The sequence below is a fragment of the Callospermophilus lateralis genome, chromosome 4, assembly GCF_048772815.1.
Source record: "Callospermophilus lateralis isolate mCalLat2 chromosome 4, mCalLat2.hap1, whole genome shotgun sequence".
Classification (NCBI taxonomy): Eukaryota; Metazoa; Chordata; class Mammalia; order Rodentia; family Sciuridae; genus Callospermophilus; species Callospermophilus lateralis.
In genome coordinates, this window is record NC_135308.1 from 166400517 (window position 1) to 166412876 (window position 12360).

The 12360-nt window shown below is 55.4% G+C and overlaps 1 protein-coding gene across 1 annotated transcript in view; it reads left to right on the forward strand.

The window, feature by feature from the left end:
• The window catches only part of Selenoo (selenoprotein O), a 13605-nt gene continuing 1245 nt past the window's right edge, over nt 1–12360 (forward strand). The window contains exons 1-6 of the mRNA XM_076855520.2: nt 1–581; nt 4237–4440; nt 5821–6007; nt 7931–8061; nt 8538–8818; nt 11897–12047. Coding sequence (XP_076711635.2) covers nt 28–581; nt 4237–4440; nt 5821–6007; nt 7931–8061; nt 8538–8818; nt 11897–12047 — 1508 coding nt within the window. The 5' untranslated portion in view covers nt 1–27. The remainder of the gene's footprint in view (nt 582–4236; nt 4441–5820; nt 6008–7930; nt 8062–8537; nt 8819–11896; nt 12048–12360) is intronic.

Here is a 12360-nt window from a genome sequence, read left to right on the forward strand (position 1 = left end):
CTTCCGGCGGGCGGCGCGGCTCGGCGGATGGCCTCGCTCCGGGCTGCGCGTCTACCCTCGCTCGCAGTCGCCGGTGTCTGGTCGCTGCCTCTGGGCCGCCCGCCGCCCGCGCCCTGCTCTGCCTGGGCCGCCGCCATGGAGCCCGCGCCGCGCTGGCTGGCGGGGCTGCGCTTCGACAACCGTGCTCTGCGCCTGCTGCCGGTGGAGACGCCGCCGCCGGGCCCCGAGGGTGCCCCGTCTGCGCCGCGGCTCGTGCCCGGGGCCTGCTTCAGCCGCGCGCGCCCCGCTCCGCTGCAGCAGCCGCGCGTCGTGGCGCTGTCGAGGTCGGCGCTGGCGCTGCTGGGGCTGGAGGCCGCCGGGCGCGAGGCGGAGGCGGAGGCCGAGGCCGCGCTCTTCTTCAGCGGCAACGCGCTGCTGCCTGGCGCCGAGCCGGCCGCGCACTGCTACTGCGGGCACCAGTTCGGGCAGTTCGCGGGGCAGCTGGGCGACGGCGCCGCCATGTACCTGGGCGAGGTGTGCACGGCGGCCGGCGAGCGCTGGGAGCTGCAGCTCAAGGGCGCCGGCCCCACGCCCTTCTCCAGGTGCGCGGGGCCTCGGGGAGGCGGGTGACCCTCGGCCGCGCCCGCGCCCTTCAGTGAGGCGGCTGGGACGTGCTCTTGCCCAGTAGCGCTTTCCTCCTGAGTTGGGCCAGCCTTGATCTTGGAAGGGTGTCGTGGTGGGTAGCGTGTCCTGGCGAAGGGACCAGGGACAAACCGCCCCAGGCTCTGCCTGGGCTCCTGCTGACTGGCGGTGCGGGGCGGTCCCGCTGCCCCTTCTGTCGGATGAAGCATCTTTCCGTTAAGAACACAGCACTGATGGCCATCCACGCTGTCCTCATGACACGCAGAGGACTTTAGAGCTAGTTCCACGAATCACTGCCATGAGGCTCCTGTTTACCCGGGCTTCCCAGGCCCGGGCTCCTTCCTCCAGTGCCACCTGGGCGCCCTCCCTCCCCGCAGCATCTCAGCTGGTGTTCCTTCACAGAGGCCTGTGGGCTCACCCTACCCTCTGGGGGACAGAAGCTCTTCAGACCCACCTTCCCGGTGTGCATTCTCCTGGGCCAGCCCTTTCTGGTCACCCTGTGGAGGCACACAGGTGGTCGGAACCAGCCTATCCCAGTAGAGCTTGTCCCATGGCAGGCCTGCCTCCTAGACACCCACAGCACCTGTTCTGCTGTGCTGCTTTTCACTGCTTGTGAACCAGGGATTGAACCCAAGGGGCCTTGTTACTGAGCCACATCCTCAGCCATTTTTTATATTTTGTTTAGAGACCAGATTTCACTGAGTTGCCAAGGCTGGTCCTGAACTCTAAATCCTCCTGCCTCAGCCTCCTGAGCCACAGATTAGAGGTGTGTGCCACTGTGCCAGGCTGCCGTTCACATATTTGCTCATGCTCTGTGCTTGTTCAGTGACTTAAAAATAGATGTAACCTGCATTTTATGTTCAATGGTCAGATATTCCAAATCTGAGGCTTTCATCCCTTCTCTTTCTAGCCACTGACATGTCCACCAGCTCAAACCACCCTCCCTCTTCATCTCCCAGGCCAGACCCTCTGAATGACTGGCTCTTCCTCATCTCCCAGGTTGCAACCTTTTAGCTCTGTCTGACAAGTCCACTGAGCTGTGCGTGGTCCCCAGCAACCTGCTTACAGGCATCTTCTGGACAGTGTTCAGAGACCGTTTTCTGAGCATCTTTAAAGTTCATGCTTTCATCCTGATGATGCTTCATCTTTATCAGTTATAAAGACCAGCTTGTGAAATAAATCAGTTTTCTATTGGAGGATGCTTTTTCTTTTCTTTATTAGTGCTGCAGGTGAGATGTTCTCCCACCCTGCCTCAGAAAATGCTTTAAAATAGATAAATAGATAGATGTATCTTTATTTTTTATTTATTTATATGTGGTGCTGAGGATTGAACCTAGTGCCTCACACATGCTAGGCAAGTGCCCACCACTGAGCCCCAGCCCCAGAAAACGCTTTTTATGTTTAGAGACTTGGGGGGTTTTATTCAGTGTTTTAAAACCTGAGGTATGGTGAAATACTTTGGCTAAGTTGCCCAGGCTGGCCCCAAATTTGCCGTTGTCCTGCCTTGGCCTCCAAGTAACAGGGACCTGGGTGTGCGCTACCATAGCTTCTAAAACATTTCCCTTTAAGAGGAAGGGGGTCTTTGGACCCTTGCTCAAGCTCGGCCTACACTTCTGTGGCCTCAGCAGTTCTAGATGAGACTGAGGTGGTTGTGAGCCTCTAAGTGTGACTTTGAGGGGCAGGTGGGTTGTTCTCACCCTTGCCTACTGTGGCTGTTGGGGTTCCAGGACAGGCCTCTACCGGCCAGCTCAGGAAAGTCAATACCTGGGCTTCCGTCCCAAAGCAAGGCAGTGTGCCTACTTGCCCGGGACTAGGTTCACAAAGCAAAAGTCAGAACCACAGTATGAATATCCAACACAAGACTCACAGCAGCCCAAGCCACAGGGCTCACGGGACACCTGGCTGGTTTTATCAGATTCCAGGTGAGCTGGACTGTGCTGGCTTCTGGGCAACCTGGAGGCGTCTTGCTGGGCTAAGGAGCAACTCCCATAGCTAGGAGGGGTGGCGTGCCCTGGGAGATATAGGCCCTGGCATAGTTCCTCTGAGCCCAGGAGATGGCAAGTAAGGGGCAGATGAGACTGAGGCACCCGAGGTGGGCACCGTCACCCCTCAACCTGGTTCACTGCCTGGCCCCACTAGGTCTCCAGAAGTGTTAGTTGAGCCTCGATTGAGCCCTCCTCTGCCGCACGAGTCCAGGTCTGCCCAGCTGCCGGTTTTCTGTTCTCGCGACTAAAAGGCTCAGGGGTCACTCCAGTTGAACTGGCCTAACTGGGCTCACGAAATAACCACACAAGAGACACAAATACCTTTTTCTTTGGGGTCGCTGTGACGGCTCCTCTGACCTTAAGGGTCCGCAGAAAGAGAGAGCACGCGCTGACCCCTTTTATTGAGGAGAAGCTATTCAAATGAGGCCAGGGGTCAGGTTTCAGGGGGCTGAGTCTGTCTTCATGATGTCCACTGTCAGCAGGTTGACTGACACCTGGGTAGGCCACACCCAAGGGCAGGGTAAGAGAAGGGACACACACAAGGCACTCCCATGCAGGATTCTATCCTAAACAGCCCAAGGGGTTATATTACAAAGGAACAGGTGAGCCTAGCTTCACCCGTGGGGCTGTAGCAAGACACACCCATTTCTGTGACTGAGCGCCTCAGCACCCAGCTGGGGAGTGTAACTCAGTCACCCGTAAGGTTGGCTTCCCACACCCAGCACCTAAGGCCCTTGGCCCCTAGAACCAACCAGTCTAGGGCTGAGCCCAGCATCCAGTCTCATGCCTGTGGACAGCAGTCCCCCCTGTGGTACCCTCTCCCTCAGTATCCAGCTGAGGTGGAAGCCACACTCCTCACCTTCCCGGGTGGGCTTGCTCTTTGACATCTGCCTTTGCTGTGTTTCCAACTACACCCCACAGCCCTTCCCTGGGCATACTGTGGGTTTGAATGGGTTCTGGACAGGGCCCTTGGAGCTCAGCATGACCTAGACATGGCCCGTCCAAAAGAAACAGGCGCGGTGCAGAAGTTCAGGCCGTGCAAGGCGGACCAGAGCAGAGTGCAGTTCTGCTGCTGTGGCCTGTTCTCGGGCTGCTGGCTGATGGGCAGCACCTCCCTGGGCCTGTCACCGGGAGCAGATGCAGCCACCGTGTGCCCATGTGCTATTCTGCCCACTGGGTGCTTGGGGCCTGGCCTCCCTGCTGGTGGTGCTGGGGGCGGAGCTGTTGGGGTGCCCATCTCTGGCAGCTCACCCCACCCTGATGAGCAGGAGCCTCCAAGCTCACCTTCTCATGGGCTGATTCAGTTTTCTCTGTACTGCAAATAGTGCTGGTGTGTATCTGTGCATTGTAATAAGAACATTTCTGTGGATAAATCAATATATTTCTGTGAGTAAAGCCTGCAGGCTCGAGGGTGTGCTTGGGGCTAGTGGGGTCTTCTCTGTCCTCCACGGGGCTGGATTGTGTGGCTCTTATACCTGGGCACACAATGTCTGGAGTCGTCTGAGGTGGCCTTTGTTCACAGTGCTGTTGGAGCTGCACAAGAACCATTTGGCTGAGAGGGTTGTTTGGGTGTGTCTTTGCTCAAGTGGACACCTGTCTGACAGGCACTGGCCTCTGTGTTTGATTTCAGACAGGCCGATGGCCGCAAAGTCCTGCGGTCGAGCATCCGGGAATTTCTCTGCAGTGAGGCCATGTTCCACCTGGGGGTTCCCACCACACGGGCTGGGGCCTGCGTCACATCTGAGTCCACGGTGGTGCGTGACGTGTTCTATGATGGTAATCCAAAACACGAAAAGTGCACAGTTGTGTTGCGAATGGCTCCCACCTTCATCAGGTAATGCTGGTCCTCCGGGCCTGCCTGCACGCCTGCTTGTAGAGTCCTAGACTGCGCTTGTGCAGCCGGAAGGTCACGCAGAACAGAGGAGCCAGCAGACTGGTATTCCATGCCCCAGGAGAGACTCAGTGCAGGAGGTTGGTTGTCCCATCCTGGTAGACGGTGGGGCTGGCTGGGCAGAGGGACCCCTACAGGACCATGCCTGGGAGGAGGGGCTGTCCAAAAGGAGATTCCTAGGAGTGTAAGATAAGGAACTACCTAAAATTGACCAAGGAAGTGGGCTCAGTGTCATAAACAAACAGGCTGATAAAAAGCAGGTGTGCTGTAGTCCTTGTGGTCATCCTTACCTGTCCAGATGCAGTCCAGCTGCCCAGTGACCAGAGTCCTTTCTGGTGCTTTCCTACCCCAGGCCCTGGGCCACACATTCCTCAAGAAGCCACAGCACCAGGTGTGCTCACAGCTCTCAGGCCATCTCAGGACAGCTGGGAACAGCATGTAAACATCTTATTTATTGAAAACAATAATGAGTTCACCACAATCTCTCAAGTGCTGTGGAAGGTTGTTTTGCTTGGTACTGAGGATTGATTGAACCCAAAGGCACTCAACCACGGAGCCACATCCCAGCCCCTTTTTATATTTTATTTAGAAACAGGGTCTCATTAAGTTGCTTAGGGCCTTGTTCCTGCCTCAGTCTTGCAAGCCACTGGGGTTACAGCCATGGGCCAGCGCATCTGGCTGGTTTTCCCATATTTGTAAAGCTGTTTCTGACCATGAGAAACCTCAGCATTATCCTCATCTTATCTCTGCCATCACCTCACTGCCTGACTTCTAGCACCTTCAGAACTGATTCCCTGGACCAAGAGCTGGGCTCACCTTGTGGTTCTCCCATTTTGCCAGGTCCCCGACAGCCACCAGCTGCTCATGCCTGAGATAGACTGTGAGGGTGTCTGGCCTTTCTGACCAGAGGGGGAGTAGGAGGAACCAGGGCCCAGGTCTGCCTTGTGGTGGCTCTGATGATGCTTGCTGGAGGCTGTTTTGTCTCTGCAATACCCGCAGCCTCTCGGCCTCGGCCCACTAGTTGCCAGAAGCAATCCCAGTATGACAACAGACCGCCTGCAGCCCAGAGCCCACCCTGTCCTCCCTGCCAGGATGCTGGAGTAGGGCTGGAGAAGCTGTGGCCATCTCTGGGCCCCAGGCTGCCAGAATAGGAACTGTCTGCCTGAAAATGAGCCAGGATCCAGGTGCACCTGGGCCTTCAGAGCTGGTGGCCTGCTGCCTGACCAGGGTGCTTTCCTGCAGGGCCTCAGCTGGCTTCTTTTTTATTTTTCTAACAAGGTGCTGGGGGCTCTGAATTGTCAAACACCTGGGTCTTCCCTCCAGGTTTGGATCCTTTGAGATTTTCAAGCCTGCTGATGAGCATACGGGGCGTACTGGTCCCAGCGTGGGACGGAATGACATCAGAGTCCAGATGCTTGACTATGTGATTGGCTCTTTCTACCCTGAAATCCAGGCTGCCCACGCCCACTGCAGCGACCATGTGCAGAGGAACGTGGCCTTCTTCCGAGAGGTAGGTGGAGGCCAAGCACCCATGGGCCCCTATGCCCAGGAACTTGAGGCCTGTTTCAGTCAGTTTTTTTGCTGTTGTGACCAAAAGACCTGATTTTAGAGAAGGAAAAGTCTATTTGGGAGCTCATGATTTCAGAGGTCTCAGTCTAAGTCAGCTGGCTCCACTCCTCAGGGCCCCAGGTGAGGCAGGACATCATGGCAGAAAGGTGTGACGAGGGAGGAGCTCAGGACATGGCATCAGGAAGCAGAGAGCGAGAGAGCTCTGTTCACCAGGCACAAGATATACACCCCAAAGTCATACCCCAGTGGCCCCTCCTCCAGCCACACCCTGTGCCTTCAGTTACCACCAGCTAGTTCCCACAGGCCATCAATGCACTGATTGGGCCAGGGCTCTCCCAACCCAGTGACTTCACAGTAAGCCTTCCTGCAATGTCTGCACATAAACTTTTGGAGGACACTCCCATCTGAACCATAGCAGGGCCCAACCCACTGCTGAACACAGTCATTTCAGCCATGGACAAAGCTTGTACCCAGGAGCCATCCTCTCTCCTGCAGCCCTCTGGCTTGGGCAGCTGGCAAGCACACTAGTCAGGCTTTGAGCATTGCTGGGGCCTGGGGCACTATGGTACTTGAGCTTCCTTGAGGGTTCTGTGTGCTGGGTATATCTGCAGGAGCCAGCAAGGCCCTGGCCTGGGGAGCGCATTGGAGGGGAGGACTGGCCTGTTGTCATCTGGGGGAGACATGGATTGCCCAAGTTGGGTCTGGGCCCCTGCCCCTGCCACAGACAGCACACTCGTCTGCTCAGTCAGGTTACCACCTGGTCTGGCCCACAGCCTGCAGCCTCAGTGGGCAGAGGGAAAGAGGCAGGTCCAGGCCAGGTAAGGTACACAGGGGTCGTCTCCAAGGGCCAGACCACCATGGAGCCACTGCAGCCAGGGCAGGTTCAGGCCATCTGCCCAGTGGCAGTGCTGGGGCACCACAGGTCAGCAGCAGTGGCACTAAGCAGGTGTCGGTCCCTCCTCTGGCCAGCTCAGCCACATGGCACAGGTGGGGGTAGGTGGTCTGGTCAGCTTGCTCCATCCCTCTGAGCCTTGGTCTGACAGTGAAGCCGAAAGGACAGTGCTGCCCAGTTCTCAGGAGCACCTGTGCTCTGACACGAAGCAAGACACATGCAGGACCCTGCTGGGCCAGGGCATGGTAGCAGTGAGGGCCCTGGAGGCCGTCCTGCATCCTGAGACTCCTGTTCTCCAGCAGCACTAGTTGGGGGGCACCATGTGGTAGGAGTGCTGGGTGAGCAGCAGGGCTGGTGGGCACACCCCATCTTGTGGCACCCAGTGTGGATAGGCAGCAGCTTGCAGGGCACCTCAGCCTGGACCCAGCACATTGTGCCAGGTGGCATGTTCCTTACTGGTACCCATGGGGCCTTTATTTATTTATATATTTATTTTTGAGAGAGAACTTTTTAATATTTATTTTTTAGTTTTCGGTGGACACAACATCTTTATTTTTCATTTTTATGTGGTGCTGAGGATCGAACCCAGTGCCCCGCTCATGCCAGGCGAGCGTGTTACCGCTTGAGCCACATCCGCAGCCCCCCATGGGGCCTTTATAACGGGCCCAAGTCTGCCCAACCAAATCGGTTGCCTGATTTTTCTGGTTTGGTTAAAAACCAAAATGGTGAGCATATGAGGAACGGAAGGTGATGTAAGTGGCAGCTGAGGCTCCACGTGCCAGCTCACCCAGACACACCTCTCCTGCAACACTGAGCAGGGACTACAGGGGGCCTGGGTAGAGACCCCCAGACATTGTTGGAGAGCAGGAATCACTCAGAAACACTGCTGGCTTCGTGGGGTGGGTGGACAGTGAGTGTGGGTGGGGTGGGGCAGGACCAGGGAGGGAGCTGTCAGCACCTGTCCTTCCCCAGGTGATACGTCGCACAGCCCGCATGGTGGCCGAGTGGCAGTGTGTAGGCTTCTGCCATGGCGTGCTCAACACTGACAACATGAGCATCGTGGGGCTTACCATTGACTATGGGCCCTTTGGCTTCCTGGACAGGTGAGCCGTCCCTTGGGCTGTAAGTGGTGAGCTATAGGCAGCCTGCTGCCCACCTAGGAACTAACCCCTGAGGTGCAGACCCCAGCCGCAGTCACAGGGTGAGGGAAGGCAGGGAGCATCTGACCTGGGGCGAGGGGATTGTGTGCACCAGTCTTTTTTCAGTGTTTAATTCTTAACAACGCCTGACTGGCCATTCCTGGAAGCAGGAATCTCCCGGAGGGTCTTGAGCAAAAGCAGTGTGAGCTGTCTGTGCGTTTTAGAAAGGTTCCCTCCCCTGTGGGGTTGGGCACAGGTGCTGAGCAGGAAGTCAGGGCTGTCTGGCCCCTGGCGGGCTGAGGAGAGCCCAGCTCTCCTGCACTTGAGGTGTAGGCAGAAGAACCAGGGCCATCCAGGTCAGGGCAGGACGGGTGGTGGCCACACAGGGCCCGCCCTCTGGGTGTGTCCTTCACAGCACTGCAGTCTGGCCTGTGTGGCAGGTACGACCCTGACCACGTGTGCAATGCTTCGGACGACGCCGGGCGCTACTCGTACAGCAGGCAGCCCGAGGTGTGCAAGTGGAACCTACGGAAGCTGGCAGAGGCACTGGCGCCCGAGCTGCCCTGCGAACTTGCTGAAGCCGCCCTAGAGGAGGAGTTTGACTCCGAGTTCCAAAGGCACTACCTGCAGAAGATGCGCAGTAAGCTCGGCCTCATACGGGTGGCACAGGACGGGGATGGAGCACTGGTGGCCAGGCTCCTGGAGACCATGCACCAGACTGGTGAGTGGGCACACGTTGCAGCCAGTTCTGGGGGCAAATTCGCAATTTTCCCTTTTCACCTTTTTTTTTTGTGGGGGGGCAGGTACTGGGGTCGAACCCAGTGGTGCTTTACCACTGAGCTGCACCCTGAGTCCTTTTAGAGACAACGTCTTGTTAAGTCGCGGAGGCCTTGGACTTACGATCCTTCTGCCTCAGCAGCTGGGCCACCAGGCCTGACCCCTATTGACCATTTTAGAGATACATACTCAGTGACTTTGAGCACGTCTGAATGCCATGCAGCCACCACCACCATCCTGAACCCAAACTTGGCCTCCTTGAAACTCCAACCCTTAGAGCCCTCACAGCCCTGACACCCACCATTCCACTTTCCAAGTGTGACCATGACTGGCTCTTGTAGCATATGTCCAGATCTTATTATCATTATTATTATTTTTGGTACTGGGGATTGAACTTGGGGGCACTCGACCACTGAGCCCCATCCTCAGCCCTATTTTGTATTTTATTTAGAGACAGGGTCTCAATGAGTTGTTTAGTGCCTTGCTTTTGCTGAGGCTGGCTTTGCGATCCTCCCGAGCTGCTGGGATTACAGGTCACCTGGCCAGACCTGTTAAGGCCCAGTAACATCCCGTCCTGTGAGGGATGTTTGGCTTCACACAGGATGCTGATGCAGGCGAGGGTTACGTCCACTGTTGGCTATCGTGTGCACAGTGCTGCTTTGTAAATGAGCGTGCAGACACCAGTCTGGTCCCTGCTTCCATTTCTTTTGTAGGTAGTTGGCAGGATTGCCTGACTGTGTTTAATTTACCGAAGCTTCTGGCTCCATGTTGAACAGAAATGGTGACAGTGGGGCAGCCTCACTTTGTTCCTGGTCTTGGGGAAAACCTGCCCTTGTCCATCAAGCATGCCATCAGCTGTGGGCCTTTTGCATGTAGCTTTTGTCAATGAGCTCTTCTATTCCTGATTCACTGTTCTCACCAGGAAAGGCTGTTGGAGTTGTCCATCAAGATGATCATGTGGCTGTACTCCTCCAACCATATTTCCTTGCTGAATCCTGCTTGGTCGTGAAGTGCAGTCCTGTTAATACTCAGTACAGTTCCTGTATTTGGTGTGCTAATCTCTTGTTGAGGATTTTTGTCCCTGTGTTCCTGAGGGATATTGGCCTGTGGTCTCCTTGTAGTGCCTGGCATGGACATCCAGGCAGAAGCTGGCCTTTGAATTACAGGCTGCTTCCTTTCCCCCCACTGAAGTTTCAGAGGCATTGTTAGTCTTTTTGGTTTGGTTTGGGTTCTGTTGTTGGTTTTTGACACTGAGGATTGAACATAGTGGTGCAGTACCATTGAGCTCATTCCCGGCTCTTTTCCTCTGTGAGACAAGGTTCCAGTAAGCTGTTCAGATGGCGTTACAGGTGTGGCCACTGTGCCTGGCAGAACCTCCTGTCTGAAGGGGAGCTCCACCTCAGCCCCTGCAGGCCCCATTCCACAATGGGCACTTCACAAATGAGAGTGGGCAGTGTCCTCCATGAATTCCCCCTTCACTCATTTGCACATTTGATGCATCCCCTCCTCTTGTCTGATTTTTTTTTTTTTCCCGGAGGGGGTACTGGGGATTAAACTCAGACACTCGCCCACTGAGCCACATCCCAGCCCTGTTTTGTATTTTATTTAGAGACAGGGTCTCACTGAGTTGCTTAGTGCCTCACCATTGCTGAGCTGCTCAGATTACAAACGTGCGCCCAGCCAATTTTGTTGATCTTTTACTACAAGAACCAACTCCTACTTTCATTGTCTTTTTTACTTTTCCCACTGTTCATTTCCCCTCTGATCCTTATAAACAGATTTCTTTCGCTTTTGCTAATTTTGGTCTTTTATTTTACTCTTCTTTTTGGTTTTGTTTTGCTTTTATATAGTTGATTTTAGATTGTTTAAAATGTACATATTTACTGTTGTACACATCCCTCTGAGCACAGCTCTTGCTGCATGTTGCTCTAAGTACTTTATAATTTTGCTTGTGATCTCTTTTTTAACCTGTGGTAGATGAAGAGTATGGTGTCTAAGCTGAATGTGGCAGTGTACATCTGAAATCTCAGCCACTGGGAGGCTGAGGCAGGACGGATGGCAAGTTCCAGGTCAGACTGGGCACCTTAGCAAGACAATCTCAGAATTAAAAATAATCTTAAAAAGGTCTGTGGATGTAGCTTAACGGTAGAGCACCCCTGGGTTCAATCTCTGGTACCACCAAAAACTATAATTCACACTTTTCCTTCCTGTTAATGAAACTAACAGGACACAGAGCACTGAAGTGGTATCTCGCTTCATCCCATTGTGGCCTAGACAATGCCCGCGCCAGAAGCCCCTGTGCACTTCAGAGCTAGGGTATTCCCTGCTCCTGCCCAGATGGTCTGCGCATTACTGAGAGTGCCATATTCTTAGAAGCCAGCACCTGCTGTGGAGCCGCTGTTTCTCCTCCAGCTTCGTTAACTGTATGCTTGGTCACTTCCACATCTTCCCGATGGGGGGGGCTGTGCTGTCTCTATAATGGTTTGGGCCTAGCCTGTTTTGTCTGACTTCAGAGTGGCCTCAGCCCCTTGGGTCACATGGCTTAGGAGTCTCATCTTGTCTCAGGTGAGCCCCTAGCATGTTGTCACCTGTCTCTGGATCCATGAGTGCAGACAGTCACCAAGGGAAGCCCCTGGACTGTTCTGCTCTATGTTCTGTGTCTTGGAACTCTGTCCCTCGTTTCTCCATGACTGCTCTTGTTGATGACCTCCCTGCCCACCCCCGCCCGAGCATGCTGCTTTGGTCCCTTGTTTTCTTTAGTTTCCTTCTTAGGGGATGCCATGGTTCCTGTGCCCAGCCTTGACACAAGGCTGAGGGTGGCAATGGCTCCCATTGCAGGCAGGGACAGCTGTGTCTGTTGTTATCTGTTTCGGGGACAACCTGCAGAGTCACAGGAAACGGTAGCGATGGGTGGTAGCTGAGGAGTCAGGGCCCAGCACACACTGCAGAGGGGACGTGGGTTGGCCTCGAGGGAGTGTGGGGCTGGCGTCTACCAGCCTCCACCTGAGCAGCTTGTGTACAGGTGCTGACTTCACAAACACCTTCTCCTTGCTGAGCTCCTTCCCGCTCGAGCCACAGTCACCTGGCTTGGCTGAATTCCTGACCACCCTGACCTCGCAGTGCGCCTCCCTGGAGGAGCTGAGGCTTGCCTTCCGGCCCCAGATGGATCCCCGGTGGGTACTCGGGTCTTTCTACCATGGGGTTTGCTTTCAGAAGGGGAGGGGCATTCAGAAACAAAGATCTTGGGGATAGTCCTAAGGGACCCACACAAGCCTCCTCCTGGGAATGGGGGCAGTTAGGTCCCAACTGTGACTTGGGCCTGTTGGTCAGAGGAAAACCCAGGGATACGGATGTGGGTGGGGCACAGGTTGGATAGGGATAGTGGGCCTCCAGGACAGCTGTGGTATACCTGGCAAGAGCCTGCCGCACTCAGACCCCAGGCAGACCACACCTCCTGCCGTTTCCCAACAGAATGGGCATGCCGTG